Below are 23450 nucleotides of genomic sequence, written 5' to 3' on the forward strand. Positions count from 1 at the left end.
AATATCCAGCCCGGCACCAAACCAAAATAGCCAGCCGAGCACCAATCAAGCTAAAATATCCAGCCCAGTACCAATTAAACCAAAATACGCAGCCTGGCATCAATCAAGCCAAAATACCCAGCCCAGCACCAAACCAAAATACCCAGCCCGACATCAATCAATCCAAAATACCCAGCCCGGCACCAATTTAACCAAAATACCCAGCCCAGCACCAATTAAACAAAAATGCCCAACCCAACAACAATCAAGCCAAAATACCCAGCCCCGCACCAAACCAAAATACCCAGCCCGACATCAATCAATCCAAAATATCCAGCCCGGTACCAATTAAACCAAAATACCCAGCCTGGCATCAATCAAGCCTAAATACCCAGTCCGGCACCAAACCAAAACACCCAGACAGGCATCAATCAAACCAAAATACCCAGCCCGGCACCAATCAAACCAAAATACCCAGCCCGGCACCAATCAAACCAAAATATTCACCTCGGCACCAATCAAACCAAAATACCCAGCCCAGCACCAATCAAGCCAAAATACCCAGCCCCGACACCAATCAAACCAAAATACACAGCCCAGCACCAAACAAACCAAAATACCCAGCCCGACATCAATCAAACCAAAATACACAGCCCAGCACCAAACAAACCGAAATACCCAGCCCGGCACCAAACAAACCAAAATACCCAGATCGTCACCAATCAAACCAAAATACACAGCCCAGTAAGCAAACCAAGATACCCAGCCCGACATCAATCAAACCAAAATACCCAGCCCGTCACCATCAAACCAAAATACCCAGCCGGGCACCAAACAAACCAAAATACCCAGCCCAGCACCAAGCCAAAATATCCAGCCCGACATCAATCAAACCAAAATATCCAGCCCGGCACCAATCAAACCAAAATACCCAGCCCAGCACCAAACCAAAATAGCCAGCCTGACATCAATCAAACCAAAATACCCAGCCCGGCACCAATTGAACCAAAATACCCAGCCCAGCAACAAACAAACCAAAATACCCAGCCCAGCGCCAAACCAAAATACCCAGCCCAGCGCCAAACCAAAATACCCAGCCCGCCATCAATGAAACCAAAATATCCAGCCCGGAACCAATCAAACCAAAATACCCAGCCCAGCACCAAACCAAAATAGCCAGCCTGGCATCAATCAAGCCAAAATACCCAGCCTGGCACCAAACCAAAATACCCAGCCTGAGACCAATCAAACCAAAATATCCAGATCGTCACCAATCAAACCAAAATATCCAGCCCATCACCAATCAAACCAAAACACCCAGCCCGGCACCAATCAAACCAAAATACCCAGCCCGGCACCAATCAAACCAAAATACCCAGCCCATCACCAATCAAACCAAAATACCCAGCCCGGCACCAATCAAACCAAAATACACAGCCCGGCACCAAACAAACCAAAATACCCAGCCCGGCACCAATCAAACCAAAATACCCAGCCCAGCACCAAACCAAAATACCCAGCCCGACATCAATCAAATCAAAATACCCAGCACATCACCAATCAAATCAAAATATCCAGCCCAGTACCAATTAAACCAAAATATCCAGCCCGGCACCAATCAAACCAAAATACCCAGCCCGCCAACAAACAAACCAAAATACCCAGCCCAGCAACAAACAAACCAAAATACCCAGCCCGGCACCAATCAAACCAAAATACCCAGCCCGTCACCATCAAACCAAAATACACAGCCCGGCACCAAACAAACCAAAATACTTAGCCCAGCACCTATCAAACCAAAATACCCGGCCAGGCACCAATCAAGCTAAAATATCCAGTCCGGTACCAATTAAGCCAAAATACCCAGCCTGGCATCAATCAAGACAAAATACCCAGCTCAGTACCAAACCAAAATACCCAGCCCGACATCACTCAAACCTAAATACCCAGCCCAGGACCAATCAAACCAAAGTACATAGCCCGGCAGTCAATCAAACCAAAATACCCAGCCCAGCACCAATCAAACCAAAATACCCAGATCGTCACCAATCAAACCAAAATACCCAGCCCAACATCAATCAAACCAAAATACACAGCCCAGCACCAAACAAACCGAAATACCCAGCCGGCACCAAACAAACCAAAATACCCGGATCGTCACCAATCAAACCAAAATACACAGCCCAGTAAGCAAACCAAGATACCCAGCCCGACATCAGTCAAACCAAAATACCTAGCCCGTCACCATCAAACCAAAATACCCAGCCGGGCACCAAACAAACCAAAATACCCAGCCCAGCACCAAACCAAAATACCCAGCCCGACATCAATCAAACCAAAAATACCCAGCCCGGCACCAATCAAAGCAAAATACCAGACCGGCACCAATCAAACCAAAATACCCAGCCCGGCAACAATCAAACCAAAATACCCAGCCCGGCACCAATCAAACAAAAATACCCAGCCCGGCACCAATCAAACCAAAATACCCAGATCATCACCAATCAAACCAAAATACACAGCCCATCACCAATCAAACCAAAATACCCAGCCCGGCACCAAACAAACCAAAATACCCAGCCTGGCACCAATCAAACAAAAATACCCAGCCTGGCACCAAACCAAAATACCCAGCCCGGCACCAATCAAACCAAAATACCCAGATCGTCACCAATCAAACCAAAATACCCAGCCCGACATCAATCAAACCAAAATACACAGCCCAGCACCAAACAAACCGAAATACCCAGCCGGCACCAAACAAACCAAAATACCCGGATCGTCACCAATCAAACCAAAATACACAGCCCAGTAAGCAAACCAAGATACCCAGCCCGACATCAGTCAAACCAAAATACCTAGCCCGTCACCATCAAACCAAAATACCCAGCCGGGCACCAAACAAACCAAAATACCCAGCCCAGCACCAAACCAAAATACCCAGCCCGACATCAATCAAACCAAAATATCCAGCCCGGCACCAATCAAACCAAAATACCCAGCCCAGCACCAAACCAAAATAGCCAGCCCGACATCAATCAAACCAAAAATACCCAGCCCGGCACCAATCAAAGCAAAATACCAGACCGGCACCAATCAAACCAAAATACCCAGCCCGGCAACAATCAAACCAAAATACCCAGCCCGGCACCAATCAAACAAAAATACCCAGCCCGGCACCAATCAAACCAAAATACCCAGATCATCACCAATCAAACCAAAATACACAGCCCATCACCAATCAAACCAAAATACCCAGCCCGGCACCAAACAAACCAAAATACCCAGCCTGGCACCAAACAAACAAAAATACCCAGCCTGGCACCAAACCAAAATACCCAGCCCGGCAACAAACCAAAATACCCAGCCCGGCACCAATCAAACCAAAATACCCAGCCCGGCACCAATCAAACCAAAATACCCAGCCCAGCAGTAATCAATCCAAATACACATCCTGGCATCAATCAAACCAAAAATACCCAGCCAGGTACCAATCAAAGCAAAATACCAGACCGGCACCCATCAAACCAAAATACCCAGCCCGGCAACAATCAAACCAAAATACCCAGCCCGGCACCAATCAAACAAAAATACCCAGATTGTCACCAATCAAACCAAAATACCCAGCCCGGCACCAATCAAACCAAAATACCCAGCCCGGCACCAATCAAACCAAAAATACCCAGATCGTCACTAATCAAAACAAAATACCCAGCCCATCACCAATCAAACCAAAATACCCAGCCCAGCAACAATCAAACCAAAATACCCAGCACGGCACCAATCAAACCAAAATACCCAGATCATCACCAATCAAACCAAAATATCCAGCCCATCACCAATCAAACCAAAATACCCAGCCCGGCACCAAACAAACCAAAATACCCAGCCTGGCAGCAATCAAACAAAAATACCCAGCCCGGCACCAAACCAAAATACCCAGTCCGGCAACAAACCAAAATACCGAGCCCGGCACCAATCAAACCAAAATACACAGCCCGGCACCAATCAAACAAAAATACCCAGATTGTCACCAATCAAACCAAAATACCCAGCCCGGCACCAATCAAACCAAAATACACAGCCCGGCACCAATCAAACCAAAATACACAGCCCGGCACCAATCAAACCAAAATACCCAGCCCGGCACCAAACAAACCAAAATACTCAGCCCGGCATCAAGCAAACCAAAATTTCCTGCCCGGCACCAATCAAACCAAAATACCCAGCTCATCACCAAACCAAAATACCCAGCCCGACATCAGTCAAACCAAAATACCCAGCCCGGCACCTAGCAAACAAAAATACCCAGATCGTCACCAATCAAACCAAAATATCCAGCCCATCACCAATCAAACCAAAATACCCAGCCCGGCACCAATCAAATCAAAATACCCAGCCCATCACCAATCAAACCAAAATACCCAGCCCGGCACCAATCAAACCAAAATACCCAGCCCGGTACCAATCAAACCAAAATACGCAGCCTGGCAGTAATCAATGCAAAATACACATCCCGGCATCGATCAAACCAAAAATACCCAGCCCGGCACCAATCAAAGCAAAATACCAGACCGGCACCAATCAAACCAAAATACCCAGCCCAGCACCAATCAATCCAAAATACCCAGCCCGGCACCAATCAAACCAAAATACCCAGCCCGGCACCAATCAAACCAAAATACACAGCCCGGCACCAATCAAACCAAAATACCCAGCCCGGCACCAAACAAACCAAAATACTCAGCCCAGCACCAAGCAAACCAAAATATCCAGCCCGGCACGAATTAAACCAAAATACCCAGCGCAGCACCAAACCATAATACCCAGCCCAACATCAGTCAAACCAAAATATCCAGCCCAGCACCAATCAAACAAAAATACCCAGATCGTCACCAATCAAACCAAAATACCCAGCCCGGCACCAATTGAACCAAAATACCCATCCTGGCACCAAACCAAAATATCCAGCCCGACACCAATCAATCCAAAATACCCAGCCAGGCACCAATCAAACCAAAATACCCAGACTGGCACCAATGAAACCAAAATACCCAACCTGACACCAATCCAACCAAAATACCCAGCCCGGCACAAAACCAAAATACCCAGCCCGGCACCAATCAAGCTAAAATATCCAGCCCAGTACCAATTAAACCAAAATACCCAGCCTGGCATCAATCAAGCCAAAATACCCAGTCCGGCACCAAACCAAAATACACAGACCGGCATCAATCAAACCAAAATACCCAGCCCGGCACCAAACAACCAAAAATACTCACCTCGGCAACAATCAAACCAAAATACCCTGCCGGGTACCAATCAAACCAAAATACCCAGCCTGACACCAGTCAAACCAAAATACCCAGCCTGGCACCAATCAAGCCAAAATATCCAGCCTGGTACCAATTAAATCAAAATACCCAGCCTGGCATCAATCAAGCCAAAATATCCAGCCTGGCACCAAACCAAAATACCCAGCCCGAGACCAATCAAACCAAAATACCCAGATCGTCACCAATCAAACCAAAATATCCAGCCCATCACCAATCAAACCAAAATACCCAGCCCGGCACCAATCAAACCAAAATACCCAGCCCGGCACCAATCAAACCAAAATACCCAGCCCGGCACCAATCAAACCAAAATACCCAGCCCGACAGCAATCAAACGAAAATACCCAGCCCATCACCAATCAAACCAAAATACCCAGCCCGGCACCAATCAAACCAAAATACACAGCCCGGCACCAAACAAACCAAAATACCCAGCCCGGCAACAATCAAACCAAAATACCCAGCCCAGCACCAAACCAAAATACCCAGCCTGACATCAATCAAACCAAAATACCCAGCACATCACCAATCAAATCAAAATATCCAGCCCGGTACCAATTAAACCAAAATATCCAGCCCGGCACCAATCAAACCAAAATACCCAGCCCGGCAACAAACAAACCAAAATACCCAGCCCAGCAACAAACAAACCAAAATACCCAGCCCGGCACCAATCAAACCAAAATACCCAGATCGTCACCAATCAAACCAAAATACCCAGCCCATCACCATCAAACCAAAATACACAGCCCGGCACCAAACAAACCAAAATACTTAGCCCAGCACCTATCAAACCAAAATACCCGGCCAGGCACCAATCAAGCTAAAATATCCAGTCCGGTACCAATTAAACCAAAATACCCAGCCTGGCATCAGTCAAGACAAAATACCCAGCTCAGTACCAAACCAAAATACCCAGCCCGACATCACTCAAACCTAAATACCCAGCCCAGGACAAATCAAACCAAAGTACACAGCCCGGCAGTCAATCAAACCAAAATACCCAGCCCAGCACCAATCAAACCAAAATACCCAGATCGTCACCAATCAAACCAAAATACCCAGCCCGACATCAATCAAACTAAAATACACAGCCCAGCACCAAACAAACCGAAATACCCAGCCCGGCACCAATCAAACCAAAATACACAGCCCAGTAAGCAAACCAAGATACCCAGCCCGACATCAATCAAACCAAAATACCCAGCCCGTCACCATCAAACCAAAATACCCAGCCGGGCACCAAACAAACCAAAATACCCAGCCCAGCACCAAACCAAAATACCCAGCCCGACATCAGTCAAACCAAAATATCCAGCCTGGCACCAATCAAACCAAAATACCCAGCCCAGCACCAAACCAAAATAGCCAGCCTGACATCAATCAAACCAAAATACCCAGCCCGGCACCAATTGAACCAAAATACCCAGCCCAGCAACAAACAAACCAAAATACCCAGCCCAGCGCCAAACCAAAATACCCAGCCCAGCGCCAAACCAAAATACCCAGCCCGCCATCAATGAAACCAAAATATCCAGCCCGGAACCAATCAAACCAAAATACCCAGCCCAGCACCAAACCAAAATAGCCAGCCTGGCATCAATCAAGCCAAAATACCCAGCCTGGCACCAAACCAAAATACCCAGCCTGAGACCAATCAAACCAAAATACCCAGATCGTCACCAATCAAACCAAAATATCCAGCCCATCACCAATCAAACCAAAACACCCAGCCCGGCACCAATCAAACCAAAATACCCAGCCCAGCACCAATCAAACCAAAATACCCAGCCCATCACCAATCAAACCAAAATACCCAGCCCGGCACCAATCAAACCAAAATACACAGCCCGGCACCAAACAAACCAAAATACCCAGCCCGGCACCAATCAAACCAAAATACCCAGCCCAGCACCAAACCAAAATACCCAGCCCGACATCAATCAAACCAAAATACCCAGCACATCACCAATCAAATCAAAATATCCAGCCCAGTACCAATTAAACCAAAATATCCAGCCCGGCACCAATCAAACCAAAATACCCAGCCCAGCAACAAACAAACCAAAATACCCAGCCCAGCAACAAACAAACCAAAATACCCAGCCCGGCACCAATCAAACCAAAATACCCAGATCGTCACCAATCAAACCAAAATACCCAGCCCGTCACCATCAAACCAAAATACACAGCCCGGCACCAAACAAACCAAAATACTTAGCCCAGCACCTATCAAACCAAAATACCCGGCCAGGCACCAATCAAGCTAAAATATCCAGTCCGGTACCAATTAAGCCAAAATACCCAGCCTGGCATCAATCAAGACAAAATACCCAGCTCAGTACCAAACCAAAATACCCAGCCCGACATCACACAAACCTAAATACCCAGCCCAGGACCAATCAAACCAAAGTACATAGCCCGGCAGTCAATCAAACCAAAATACCCAGCCCAGCACCAATCAAACCAAAATACCCAGCCCGACATCAATCAAACCAAAATACACAGCCCAGCACCAAACAAACCGAAATACCCAGCCGGCACCAAACAAACCAAAATACCCGGATCGTCACCAATCAAACCAAAATACCCAGCCCAGCACCAAACCAAAATAGCCAGCCTGACATCAATCAAACCAAAATACCCAGCCCGGCACCAATTGAACCAAAGTACCCAGCCCAGCAACAAACAAACCAAAATACCCAGCCCAGCGCCAAACCAAAATACCCAGCCCGACATCAATCAAACCAAAATATCCAGCCCGGCATCAATCAAACCAAAATACCCAGCCCAGCACCAAACCAAAATAGCCAGCCTGGCATCAATCAAGCCAAAATACCCAGCCTGGCACCAAACCAAAATACCCAGCCTGAGACCAATCAAACCAAAATACCCAGATCGTCACCAATCAAACCAAAATATCCAGCCCATCACCAATCAAACCAAAATACCCAGCCCGGCACCAATCAAACCAAAATACCCAGCCCGGCGCCAATCAAACCAAAATACCCAGCCCAGCACCAATCAAACCAAAATACCCAGCCCATCACCAATCAAACCAAAATACCCAGCCCGGCACCAATCAAACCAAAATACACAGCCCGGCACCAAACAAACCAAAATACCCAGCCCGGCACCAATCAAACCAAAATACCCAGCCCAGCACCAAACCAAAATACCCAGCCTGACATCAATCAAACCAAAATATCCAGCCCGGCACCAATCAAACCAAAATACCCAGCACATCACCAATCAAATCAAGAAATCCAGCCCGGTACCAATTAAACCAAAATATCCAGCCCGGCACCAATCAAACCAAAATACCCAGCCCGGCAACAAACAAACCAAAATACCCAGCCCAGCAACAAAGAAACCAAAATACCCAGCCCGGCACCAATCAAACCAAAATACCCAGATCGTCACCAATCAAACCAAAATACCCAGCCCGTCACCAATCAAACCAAAATATCCAGCCCAGTACCAATTAAACCAAAATACCCGGACTGGCATCGATCAAGACAAAATACCTAGCCCAGCACCAAACCAAAATACCCAGCCGAACACCAATCAGTTCAAAATATCCAGCCCGGCACCAATTAATTCAAAGTACCCAGCCCGGCACCATTCGAGGCAAAATACCCAGCCCGACGTCAATCAAACCAAAATACCCAGCCCAGGACCAATCAAACTAAAATACCCAGCCTGGCATCAATCAAACCAAAATACCCAGCCTGGCAGCCTTCAAACCAAAATACCCAGACCTGCATCAATCAAACCAAAATATCCAGCCCGGCACCAATCAAACCAAAATACCCAGCCCGGCACCAATCAAACCAAAATTCACAGCCCGGCACCAATCAAACCAAAATACTCACCCCGGCACCAATCAAGCCAAAATACCCAGCCCGGCATCAATCAAACCAAAATACCCAGCCCGGCACCAATCTAAGCAAAATACCCAGCCCAGGACCAATCAAACCAAAATACCCAGCCTGGCACCAATCAAACCAAAATACCCAGCCCGACGTCAGACAAACCAAAATACCCAGCCCAGGACCAATCAAACCAAAATACCCAGCCCGCACCAATCAAACCAAAATACCCAGCCAGGCACCAAGCAAACTATGATACCCTGCCCGGCACCAATCTAACCAAAATACCCAGCCTGACAAGAATCAAACCAAAATACCCATCCCGGTGCCAATCTAACCACAATACCCAGCCCGGCACCAATCTAACCAAAATACCCAGCCCGGCACCAATCAAACCAAAATACCCAGCCTGGCACCAATCAAACCAAAATACCCAAGCCGGCACCGATCAAACCAAAGTACCCAGCCCGACATCAACCAAATCAAAATACCCAGCCTGGCACCAATCAGTCCAAAATATCCAGCCCAGCACCAATCAAAATGAAATACCCAGACCAGCACCAATCAATCCATAATGCCCATCCCGGAACAAATCAAACCATAATACCCAGCACAGTACCAATCAATTCATAATACCCAGCCTGGAACAAATCAAACCAAAATACCCAGCCCGGCACCAATCTAACCAAAATACCCAGCCCGGCACCAATCAAACCAAAATACCCAGCACGACGTCAATCAAACCAAAATACCAGCCCAGGACCAATCAAACCAAAATACCCAGCCCGCACCAATCAAACCAAAATACCCAGCCCACACCAATCTAACCAAAATACCCAGCCAAGCACCAATCTAACCAAAATACCCAGCCCGGCACCAATCAAACCAAAATACCCACCCCGGCACCAATCATTCCATAATACCCAGCCCAGAACAAATCAATCCGTAATACCCAGCCCGGAACAAATCAAACCAAAATACCCAGCCCAGCACCAGTCAAACCAAAATACCCAGCCCGGCACCAATCAAACCAAAATACCCAGCCCAGCACCAATCAAACCAGAATACCCAGCCCGGCACTCATCAAACCAAAATACCCAGCCCGGCACCGATCAAACCAAAATACCCAGCCCGGCACCAATCAAACCAAAATACCCAACCCAGCACCAAACCAAAATACCCAGCCCGGCATCAATCAAACCAAAATACCCAGCCCGACATCAATCAAACCGAAATACCCAGCCCGACATCAATCACACCGAAATACTCAGCCTGGCATCAATCAAACCAAAATACCCAGCCCGGCATCAATCAAACCAAAATACCCAGCCCGACATCAATCACACCAAAATACCCAGCCTGGCATCAATCAAACCGAAATACCCAGCCTGGCATCAATCAAACCGAATTACCCAGCCTGGCATCAATCAAACCCAAAATACCCAGCCCGGTACTAATCAAACCAAAATACCTAGCCCGGCAGCAAATCAAAATACCCAGCCCGGCATCAATCAACCCAACCACACCACCCAGCTCTGAAGCCAATTTTCCAAGTTTAATATCCAGCTTTCCTAATCTTGTCTATTTTGTCTTCCCTTGGCACCTTTGACAGTCCGTTACCTGGCACTTCATTTCAACATTTGTCATACATTTAATTAGCATCTATTGAATGTTTATTTTTCCCATAACTAAATTTATAGTTTCAATGCCTTGCTTAACTGGCCTTAAAGGTAATCCTGGTTTAAATACTATATGGAAAGTTTAATATTTCAGATACTTCACTCATGTCCACCCTTATCCACCTTTTTTAGACCCTAGAAGTTAAACTTCTCTAATCTTCCCTAAGTCCATTCCCTTTACACCTGCTGCAATGCATAAAAGTCTCTTTAGCACCCAACTATCAAGTCAGCTTGATCTATTCATTCCTGGTTAATTCTGGGTATGTCTATATTTCAAAATTTGCTAGCTGCTTCCCTGAGGGGCAGCGTAACTTAGAAGATGACTGGACAATGGTTGATGGCTTTTGCTGCTAATTTGAAACTGTGTTCAACTTCTGCAAGTTGGAAATGTAAAGACTGGAATTGTAAATGTCATGTGTACATATCAATTTTGTTTATAACCTGCACTTCCTGAACATAAATCTTTCATTCTGTTGTGATTTTTGGTCACATTTTTCAGTCAGTATTTCCATTAATTTTGCTATGTCAACCATTATGTTGCAGGGTCAGGTATTGGCTATTAATTGCCTCTTGAGCACACTTTTCTGAAGTTTGCCTCCTAACTGTTGTGTGATGGGCATAAAAAAGTGTATATTTAACAACTAACAATGAACAATTTATATCTACACATACACACACTCGCACACACACGCATACAAAATAGAATTCTTGAAAACTAGTTTGACAATATGGTTTTCTAACATTTTTATAGTTTAATCTACAACAACAATTTATATTTGCTGTATATACTCCTGTAAAAGTCAAATTTTTGAGACCAATTTTTTAGGCAGAAATTAAGGCTTTTACATGGGTAATCTTTTTGAGGGACTTACTTTTCAACTAAAATACCTACCTGCCCAGCACACCTAACATGGCTCCATAAGAATCCATAAGTTAATGGGGGAAGCGGTGCCCACACCACTTGTTTATTATCTCTCTCTCTCTCTCTCTCTGTTTTTAATGTGCCTCCCTATACCCCCACATACTGGGAGATAAAATGGCGGTGTGGCTGAGCCTGCAATTCCCATGATGCTTGGGGGCAGGAGAAGGTGAAAGAAAAGGAAGGGTTGCACTGTTAGAAAATGTTTCACTGATGGCCCCAACCCTTGGTGCAGGGGGATTGCACTAAGTCAGCATTCGCAAGGACCTGACTGGCAAGGCTCGAGCCTCCCATCCCCTCCTCAGGAAGGCTGAGGGTGATGGCCGATGACACACGAACTGGACCTTCATTTACTTAATGTTTGATCTGGAAGTTGGCCCATACATCCTGTTTCCATGTGCGCTGTTTATTTCTCTTCGCCAAATTGTTAGTTTTCTCAATAACACCGTATGGGGATGTGAAATGACTCCCCTATTCTCCCACACCATGTTTGATCGTAACAGGGTTTTCTTGAGAATTTAGGGAGGATGTGCTTCGCTGATTCTCTAACAGTCCCATTATTTACACTTTGAGGTTGAATAGAATGATTTAAACAGGCTTTCCTAGGCAGAATAAAGAACAAGATAAGTTAATTGAACCTATTTCCCGAGCTAAAAACAAACTAGGTAAAACGCGACCATCATTCATTCAGTCACACACATTCGTCTGGGCCCACACACACACACACACATGCACACACACACACACACACACACACACACACATGCACACACACACACACACACACACACACACATATGCACACACACACACGCACACACGCACACACACACACACACACACACACACATGCACACACACACATGCACACACACACACACATGCACACACATGCACACACGCACATGCACACACACAGGAGTACAGATGGCAGAGTAAGAGGGTAGGCTTATAGGAACTTTATTTATTTATTTATTTTATATAAGCTTCAGGAAACTTCATCCCGCCTGTGGATGAGGTTTCTTGAAAAACGTGAAGGCCATTTGCGCTCTTTGCCTGCCCACCAATCTTAAGGTTAGAGGTGCAGCATTGCTAATGACCTTAATTGCTTTTTTAATGGGCTTCACAGAATCACAGAATCACACAGTGCAGAAGACGTCCTTTGGCCCATTGAATCTGCACTGACTCTTGAGAAACAGCTGACCTACCTACCTAATCCCATTTACCAGCACTTGGCCCATAGCCTTGAATGTTATGATGTGCCAAGTGCTCTTCCAGGTACTTTTTAAAGGATGTGAGGCAACACGCCTCTACCACCCACCCAGGCAGCGCATTCCAGACCATCACCACCCTCTGGGTAAAAATGTTTTTCCTCACATTCCCCTGAAACCTCCTGCCCCTCACCTTGAACTTGTGTCTCCTCGTGACTGACCCTTCAACTAAGGGGAACAGCTGCTCCCTATCCACCCTGTCCATGCCCCTCATAATCTTGTACACCTCAATCAGGTTGCTCCCTCAGTCTTCTCTGCTCCAACGAAAACAACCCAAGTCTATCCAACCTCTCTTCATAATTTAAATGTTTCATCCCAGGCAACATCCTGGTGAATCTCCTCTGCACCCCCTCCAGTGCAATCACATCCTTCCTATAATGTGGCGACCAGAACTGCACACAGTACTCCAGCTGTGGCCTCACCAAGGTTCTATAGAACTCCAACATGACCTCCCTACTTTTGTAATCTATGCCTCGATTGATAAAGGCAAGTGTCCCATGTGCCTTTTTCACCACCCCACTAACATGCCCCTCTGTCTTCAGAGATCTATGGACACACACGCCAAGGTCCCTTTGTTCCTCAAAACTTCCTAGTGTCATGCCGTTCATTGAATACTTCCTTGTCAAATTACTCCCTCCAAAGTGTATCACCTCACACTTTTCAGGATTAAATTCCATCTGCCACTTATCTGCCCATTTGACCATTCCGTCTATATCTTCCTGTAGCCCAAGACACTCAACCTCACTGTTAACCACCCGGCCAATCTTTGTGTCATCCGCAAACTTACTAATCCTACCCCCCCCCACATAGCCATCTATGTTGTTTATATAAATGACGCATAATAGGGGACCCAGCACAGATCCCTGTGGATGCCACTGGACACTGGCTTCCAATCATTAAAGCAGCCTTCTGTCATCACCCTCTGTCTCCTACAACTAAGCCAATTTTGAATCCACCTTAATCGGCTGTTGACAGTTTGGCATGTGTGCAGCCGCCTCCCGGATGCATGCCCGATGTCATCACGCGTCATTTTACACATAGGCGTGTCGGGCCCACCCCTGCACACTGACAGCAATATTCTGCCCATTGTTTCAGAACAGGTAATTGCACTTTGATGTCTCATCTCAGAAACATTTGAAAAGTCTCAGGGTGGTGTGAACCGACAGGGAATGGGATCTTTCATGCTTCCATGCTTGAGTGTCTGTCTTCATCCCACTTGGTGAAATGCGAGATTGTGTGCATTACAGCAGCTTGGGCAGTTTTTTTTTTAAATCACACTGTCTGAGAGTCTGAAATTATATATTCAAAAAGCACATCCTCATAACAGTTTCTGCCCCCAGAAATCAAAACTGACCTACATTTCTCCTGCCTGAATTGACAAGTAGGAGTGTAAGGAAATACAGTATGTATAATGTTTTTAATGAATAATAAATTGAGGATTTTGCTGTGATTATAGAGGTTATACAGGTACTTCAGTTCTGAAAAGTTTTGGGCTTTGATCCCTGAAACACTAGGGTTGACTTTTATACAAGGTATATGAAAAATACTATTTTTTTAAGGCCAAAAGTCAACTTTTATATGAGATTGACTTTTATATGAGTATATACGGTATTTATATAGCACCTTTAATGGAACAAAATGTCCCAAGGCATTTCATAGGAGTGTTATTATGCTAGGAGATATGAGGATAGATGTCTAAAACCTGGGTTTTAAGGAGCATCTTAAAGGAGGTAGGGAAGCGGAGAGGTTTAGGGAAGGAATTCCAGAGCTTAGAGTCTAGGAAGCTGAAGGCACAGCCACCAATACTGGAGCAATTAAAATTGGGATACTCGAGGCCAGAATTAGATGAGTGCAGATATCTTAGGGGGCTCTAGGGCTGGAGGAAGTTAAAGAGATAAGGAGGGGAGAGGTCATGGAGGGATTTGAAAACAAAGGTGAGAATTTTTAAAATTGAGATGTTGCTTAACCAGGAGTCATTATAGGTTAGCAAGCGCAGGCATAATGGGTAAATAAGACTCATGAGTTAGAACATGGGCAACAGAGTTTAGATGACCTCACTTTACAGGAAGTAGCATGTGGGAGAGCCAGGAGTGGGTTGGAAGTTGAGTCTAGAGATAACAAAGGCATGAATGAGGGTTTCAGCAGTAGATAAGCTGAGACGGGGGAGAATCGGAGATTATACTGAATGGAGATTACACCAAGCTGGTAAAATGGAGTGGGAAGCCTGCTGAGTGTAAATGTAGTTTCTCCTGCAAAGGTCGAATAAAATATTAGGTGTTTGTGCACAGGATCTTGGAAATGTGAGTACCATGAGCATTATGAATGTTTCACTACCTTCCCGCTGTAAAATATGAACAACTCAGACAGTGAGCATAATTTGATGTTTCACAACATTTAAAACCCGTGCTGATCTAATCACTGGGTGCGGTAAAGCAGCGCTGACCACAATTTGCTGGAAGCTGCAGCATCTAAGTGACCAGCCTGTGTTTGTCCTCTAGCCTTGACTGAGACTGGGCACCAATGTTATATCCCATGAGCAAGTTTCCTTCAAAGGGGCGAGTTTAGTTCACCGTTCTTCCTGACATTAAAGTCACCTTTATGTCACTGTCAGCCATGATCCAGCTTGAGCTGTGTGCCCCAGGACTGCCAGACCACCCTCCCAGTAAATTTTGGGAAAAGCCACAGCCTCTTTCACAAATACCTCTGTATTCAGGAAAACAAATTGCGCGATTTGAAAATCCCATTTGGACGTGAGCAAGGCTCCCTCGAGAGTTGGCATATCAGTCACCCAGGTGAGAGATATAAGTCTAAAGCAAAATACTGTGGAAGCCAGATATCTGAAATAAAAACAGAAAATTCTGGAAATATTCAGCAGACTGGCAGCTTCTGTGGAGAGAAAAACAGAGTTAATGTTTCAGGTCAATGACCTTTCATCAAAATTTAAGGAGGTAAGAGAAGAATAGCTTTTAAACAAATACAGAGTCAAAGTCCAGCTGGAGGGTGGGGGGGCGGGTGGGAGGGGGAAAGACTGAAAGGGAAGGACTGCAGTAGGGTAGAGGGCAGGAGTGATTAAATGTCAAAAGGGATGATGCTGGAAAGCAAAAGGGCAGGAGTGAATGAAACGAGTTAAGAAAAATAAAAGATGGGTTCCAAGAAGCTCTGAATGGTTAGAGCAGAATAGCAGAGGGAGAAGGAAGCATGGAGAAGAGAAAGCTCCCATGGCCTTGGATTGTAGTGGAAGAAAGTGAATAGACCCCAGGGGGTGGTGACCACCCATCGACTGCGTACAGATGGGGAATCCCCATTTCAAGCAGTAGCCCATGTTACCACTCCCAATGGCTCTAATGCAGCCATCCTCCATTAACAGCATCTCATTTCCAGAGAAAATGGTAGTTCAGAACATTTGCCAACAGTCCATTCCAGTGGGATTTTTCATAATGGAGGGAATCCCAAAGAAGGATTCACTCCCATTTTCCAGCCTGTCGAGCAGACATTTGCCTCACTCTATACATTGGAAGCATCATTTAAAAGAAAAAATACTTTTACCATTTAAACCATTTGTAGGTTAGGAAGGATTTTAGAATTAAATGACAAACTGATGAGACCCAATGCTACAATGTGACTATATTTGGCCACTGTCAACAGTGATGTAAATGTCGAATCTTGTCAGGTCTCCATTCCCTCATGTCGAGAAGCCCCACTGACTGCTTGATGTGTAGAACTGACTTTGAAGCTGTGAAAGTGCTTTTCAGTTTGCTCGTCCATGTTCCCAGCTGGAGCTCATGAAGCAGAGAGGGGGAATTACATGTACAGCAACACACATCCTCATGGCTTGCGCAGTATGTGATATGTGTCCAGTTTTACGGAGTATTGCTTCCACAGAGTACAGTGCTCTGGGAATTTGGTAAGAGAATTTTAAGGTTTATAAATGTTGATCTCTTTCTAAAATTTAGTTAAATTTTGCCTTTCGCATTGAAGTTTAAACTTCGCTTGTAATTTCTTTCACAGTGTCAGTGGTAAATAGGCCTAGTGGCAGTTACATCGTTAGTTAATTAGGTGGCTAATTCGAGCTAGTAATGGCTGTCAGTGGGGCTGAATTAGATCTTTGGAATTTTTGCTAGTATAAATACAGGAGCTAAGTATGGTTTCTACAGAGGACTAAAAAGGAGTAAATGTGATGTGAGGAACTTTTTTTTCACCCAGAGGGTGGCTGGAGTCTGGAACAAACTTCATGAGCAGAACATTACGCTTGGCGTGTGGGTGCGCATAATGTTTTGAACTAGGCTCCACCCCTCCCCCAGAAGCCCGCAAGCAAACTCGATGGGGTTTGGTTTCTGGGCTTCCTCCTCGTGCAAGTCCTCTTCCCACCCCTGATTGAAGATCAGCAGCGGCAGGATGAAGTCTTCCTGGCCCCAGACTTAATTAGACAGAGGTGGGAAATCAGCGGTGTACCCACCCCACATACTCCCACCCGATTAAATACCCCCCACCTCCAAATTGCTGTTGAGGTGTCATTAAATTTTGCTCAAGGAGACATCTGTGAAAGAGAGTGGGAGACAGCAAGATCAGGGAGCTGAGGTCTAGAGGCATTAATTAAATTGATAGTTTAAATAAGGTACTAACCAGATTGTAAAAAGCTGAGTAGGGATTTTTCTCAATCATGGATGTGCATCTTGAGACCTGTTCCTTGCAATTTCAGTGCCATGTGGGACTTTCAGGACACTTTGTGTGTAAAGGAACTGTCTCCAGCTGCTCCAGCTCGAGCTCAGGGAGGACAAGTGTTTCCTGGATCATATGCTCCAGGAGATGGTCACGCCACAGGTAGTAAAAGTTCAGGATAAGTAGGTGGGCGGCCATCAGGGAAGAGTAGGAAGAGGCAGGAAGTACAGGGGTGGCGGAGGGGAGTCAGAGGAAACGGCAGGTGGGGTTGTGCGCCACTCTCAAACAGTTACTCAGTGTTGGAGACTGCTGGGAGTGACGACACCCTGAGGAGTGCAGACCAGACCATGGGCATGGACTGTAGAGGAGGGGGCAGCGAAACATAGAAATGCAGTCGTTTTATGGAATTCCATAATAGGGGGACGGTCAATCAATTCTATAACCGTCATTGTGAGTCCCGCATTGTTTGTTGCCTCCCTGGTGCCGGGTTAAAGGATATTACAGAGAGGACGCAGAATATTCTACAGGGTCAAGGCAGTGGGACTGAAGTTCTGGTACACATTGGTACCAATTACATAGCAAGGGCAGGTGTTGAGGTCCTATGGTCAGACTTTTATGAACGAGGGAGAACATTTAAAAAGTAGGACCTTGAAGGTAGCAATCTGTGGATTACTCTCACAGCCATGTGGGTGAGAGTAGAAATAGGCAGATAGGGAGGATCAGTGTGTGTCTTGAGGCAGATTCTTGGGGCATTAGGATCATTTCTGGGGCTGGAGGCACCAATTCAAAAGGGATGGGTTGCACCCACACAGGACTGGACCAGTGCCTTCATTGGGAGATTCACTTGTGTAGTTTTAAACAAAATTGGCAGGAGGATGACACCAGCTTGTAGAAGTACAAAAGAGGAATAAAGTGCATAAAGTGAGAGTGTTGGATAGCATTAGAGAAGGAAATAATGCCATATTAGATAGGAACAAACTAAGAAAGTCAATGAGGAATACAAGAACAGGATTACAATGCATGTATGAAAAAGTACAAAGTGAAATAAATACGGTTCGGTGAATTATGATCAGAAAAGCAGTCTGAGAATATGATTTGGTAGAAAAAAATGGAGATGTGGCTTAAACAATGACGAGGACTGGGCGCTTAACATTCTAGGATTTAAAGTGCTTAGAAAAGACAAAAGAAGGAAAAAGGGAGGTGAAGTGGCAATGCTGATTATGGAAGATATTGTAATGTTGGAAAGAGAGGATGTCCTTGAGGGGACAAGGAGAGAATCCATTTAGTTAGAGTTGAGATGCAAAAAAGGTATGACTGCGCTACTGGGGATATTCTATAGCCTGCCAAATAGTGAGAGAGAGAGGAACAAATCTGCAGGAAAATCGCAGAGATGTGCAAGAACTATAGAGTGGTGATGTTGGAGCACTTTAGTTACTCAAATATCAATTGGGTTAGTGTTAGAGTAAAAGTAAGGAGGGGAAGGAATTTCTGAAATGGATTCAGGAGAAGTTCTTGACCGGTCCTTTGTATTGGTGTTTACTAAGGAAATGGATGTTGTCAAAATACCGAGAGTAGAGATAGTAGGAGCAGCGGAAGGGGTGAAAGTGATAAGCAGGATGTACTGGAAAAGCTGGATGTGCTCAGAGTGGACAAGTTACCAGATTGCTTGGTGGAAGTGGCGATAGCAGAAGGGTTTGCCATAATCTTCCAATCTTCCCTAGATACATGGGAGGTGCCAAAGGATTGGAAAGTGGCAAATTTGAAAGCTTTATTCCAGAAAATGTGTAAGGACTTTCCTAATAACTACAGGCTAGTCAGTTTAACATCAGTGGTGAGAAAAGTTTTAGAAACAATAATCAGGAAAAAAATTAACAGGCACTTAGAGAGGTTTAAGTTAACAAAGGAGAGCCAGCATGGACTTATAATGGCTTCACTAGTTGCATTTCATTATAAAGTAACAGAGAAGGTCAATGAAGGGAATGCAGTGGATGTTGTCCATAAGCATTTTAAGAAAGCATTAGACAAGGTACAACATAAAAGGTTGGTTATGGAGAGGAGGGATCTTGATGTATAATCCATGGACCTGAGGCTGTCTCGCTCCTTGCTAGCTTCCTGCATTGTCCAGTCTCTCCACAATTCCCACAGGTTTAACTCGTCTTCCTTTGATGGGCGATATGATAAAAGACTGGTTAACAAAACTGAGGCTCATGGAAGCGATGGGTCAATGTCAGCTTCTGTAAAAATATTGGCTTAAGGACAGAAAACAACAAGTTGTGGTAACTAATTGTTTTTCAGATGGGAGGATGGCAGACAGTGGTGTTACCCAAGGATTTTTTACTAAATATACAAATGACCTGGTTATTGGACTGCAGAGTATAATTTCTAAATTTGTCGATGATGCCAAATTTGGAGGTGTGGCAACCAGTGAGGGTGATATCAATCAACTACAATGCACATAGGCTAGCAGAATAGGCATAAAAGTGAGAGATGAAATTTAATACAGAGAAGTGTGAGATGATGCATCTTGGCAGAGGGGATAAAGAGACGCAATATAGGCTTAATAGCACAGTTCTAAAGAGGGTACAGAGGGAGCCTGGGGGTTCATATGCAAAACCTTTGAAAGTGGCAGAACCTATTGAGAGAATTGTTAGCAAAGCATATGGGATCTTGATCTTCATAAATAGAGGTATTGATTACTAAAGCAGGGGAGTTATGCTGGACATACGTAAAGCTCTGGCCTGGCCACAGCTAGAGTATTATGTCCAGTCTGGTCACCACACTTTAGGAAGGATGAGAGGGTCCTTGAGAGGATGCAGATGAGATTTACCAGAACAGTTCCAAGGAGGGAGGAATTTAGCTATGAGGTTAGGTTGGAGAAGTTGGGGCTGTTCTCCTTGGAGCAAAGGAGATTGAGGGGAGATTTGATAGAGATGGACAGGGTTAGATAAAGCAGACAAAGGAAAGCCATTCCCAATAGCTGATGGTAGAAGAACCAGAGACACAGTTTAAGGTTTGGGGCAAGAGTTACTGAGGGTGTGAGGAAGAACCTCATTGTGCAGCGAGTGGTAATGATCTGGAACTCTCAGCCTATGAGGGTGGAGGAAATGGAGATCACTGATTATAAAAGGAAATTAGATGGGCAATTGAAAGAAATAAACTTTTAGGGCAATGGGGATAGAGCAGGGAATGGGACTGACTGGATTGCCCACAGAGAGCCTGCATCAATTCGATGGGCTGAATGGCTTCTTTCTGTGCTGTTATGACTCTATCTGATTGCAAACAGCCTTTGAAAAGACGAGGGATAATTTAAAATTACTTAACATTAATATAGTGGCTATCTGGACAGTGAAAACAGCATCACACTCTCACCTACCCATTTCACACTAGAAGAATAGCCGCCACCATTTTAAGGTGGGCCACCTTTTTTACATGTCATGCACCCACCTATAGACTACACCTATTTATTCTGCAAATGCTTAAGGGCCCAAATGCTGTTTTCAACAATTGATCAGGTCTACAATAGACAATATTGCATAACATACAACAAGTCTACAAATGATGGGGTGGGCAGCAGTGGATGGGATTATCAGCAGCTCTTGGCTAAATCACTTGTTGCTTTGTTTTGACCAGCTGTGAGACACTTGCTGTTCTGGCTGCTTAAGCTTCATGTTAAACTTTCCCTATGGTTGGGCATGAAAGATCCCATGGCACTATTTGTGGAAGAGTGGTGGCGTTCTTAAGTGGTTGTTTGTGGGATCTCTCTGTGTCAAGATGGTTGCCATGTTTTCCTACTTTACAGCATTTCTGCTCCATTGGCTATGAAGTGCTTTGGGAATCCTGAGGTCATGTGAGAGCACTACTTTTTTATTTTGACTTGGGTCTTCTGATTAACTTTATTGATGGCTCTTTAAATTAATTCTCCCATTGTTTCAATTCCACCATTTATTGCATACCTCTAAAAGGTGGTAGTGCACTGCCTTTAACCACTGCTGTAAATATGGTGCAGGAACTCCACTGTGCTGTTAGGTTAAGCTTTGACCCAGTGATGGGGAAGGACTGGTAATATATGTCCACATGAGGATGTTGTGTGACTTGATGGTGAAGTTGGAGGCGATGGTGTTCCCATGCACGTGCTGCACTTGGCCTTCTAGGCAGTGGAGGTCATGGATCTGAGAGGTGCTGTTGAAGGATGTACTGATCGGAACGCTGTTGTGGCCGGAAGAAGAGGCTAGAGTAATGTGTGAGGGTCCATCCCAGCTGCAAAACGGAGAGGCAGGAGGAGGGAAGCCCACAGGTGGCCTTACCCCACTAGAGTGTACAGACTAAAAACCACATACCTGCAGTTCAGTGAGGAGTAGGGTGTGAGGATACTGAACTTTACCAGGATACTTTCAGTGCTTTGCACCTGGCTGCAGCCTAGCTCCAGGTAACGCTCTTCCTTGCCCTTGGCTGTTAAGGCTGCTGTGATCCTCAGCTTTTATACCTCAGGGTCATTGCAGGCTGCAGTAGATGGTCATTGCAACATCAATCAATCAGTTGTGTATGTATACCTCACACAGATGATGAAGGTGCACTTTGCTAGTACCAACATCTTCATGCCTTTTGACATCATAACTCAGGGAAAATGGCGTATTGCAAATGGTGCACTTGTAAGTTTCCCACATGTTTGTCTTTTTCTGGCCTCTAGTAACATCCTGTGTAAATATATCCTTAACTTCTCTTTCAGAGAGAACATGTCACCTGAACAGGCTGAACAAGAAACCACAGACAAAGCACGGGATTCCAATGAGGTAGGTAGCAAACATTAAAGCCATTAAATATTCACTTGGCATAGTCTTGCACTCATCTAAAACTCTGCTGTCAGTATCCTACCTCTCACCAATTCCATTCGCCTTGCTGGGCTTGCTGACCTACATTGGCTCCCATTCCACCAATACCTCAAATGTACAATTCTCATCCTTGTGTTCAAATCCCTCCTTGGCCTTACCCCTCCCTATCTTCATAACCTCCTCCAGCCTTGCAACCTTTCCGAGAACGCTATGATCCTTGAACTCTGGCCTCTTGTGTATGCTGAAATTCTTTCACCCGATGATTGACGGCCACACCTATAGCCAGCTCTGGAAAGCTCTGGAATTCCCATTGCAAATCTCTCCACATCCTTCTCCCTTAAGGCCTATCCCTTTAACTGAGCATTTGGTCACTAGTCCTGATGCCTCCTTCTTTGGATCAATTGTCTGAAAATGCTCCTGTGAAGTGCTTTGGGAGTTTTTACTATGATAAAGGTGTTATATAAATGCAAGTTGCTGTTGCATGTCACAATTCATTTCTTTGATGTATTTCTATATGATGCAAATTTTGATATGATTTAATCTTTATAATTTTTCATCTGTAGTTTAGAATGCAAATTCTAATGCGCTTATCAGATTTCAAGTGTTTTCTTTGTCCCTCCTCCCTCTGTCCCATCAAAGACTGATGCGTAAAATGTTGAACCTTCAAAAAGTCCGTAATTAATGAAGCACATCCTGGTGAGAAAAAAAATTCAAGAAACTTACTTGAATTGTTTTAATGCACACTTAATAGACAAGTTTGAAGAAAAAAATTAAATTAAATCTTTTATACAGCGCATGGTTCTTTTTTGTATAAAATAAGAGACAAGGTTAAGGAAACGATATTTCTTTGCTGAAGCTGCTAAAAATATCCTTGCACCAATTCACTAATCATAGCAACAAACATCA

The 23450-nt window shown here is 44.9% G+C and overlaps 1 protein-coding gene across 4 annotated transcripts in view; it reads left to right on the forward strand.

Annotated features, from left to right (window-relative positions):
• Nucleotides 1–23450, forward strand: part of fam13c (family with sequence similarity 13 member C) — a 148694-nt gene that overhangs the window by 50798 nt on the left and 74446 nt on the right. For all 4 annotated transcript variants that reach the window (XM_041209020.1, XM_041209023.1, XM_041209024.1 and 1 more), the window contains exon 5: nucleotides 22442–22505. In XM_041209020.1, coding sequence (XP_041064954.1) covers nucleotides 22442–22505 — 64 coding nt within the window. The remainder of the gene's footprint in view (nucleotides 1–22441; nucleotides 22506–23450) is intronic.

The sequence above is a fragment of the Carcharodon carcharias genome, chromosome 17 (assembly GCF_017639515.1).
Source record: "Carcharodon carcharias isolate sCarCar2 chromosome 17, sCarCar2.pri, whole genome shotgun sequence".
NCBI lineage: Eukaryota > Metazoa > Chordata > Chondrichthyes > Lamniformes > Lamnidae > Carcharodon > Carcharodon carcharias.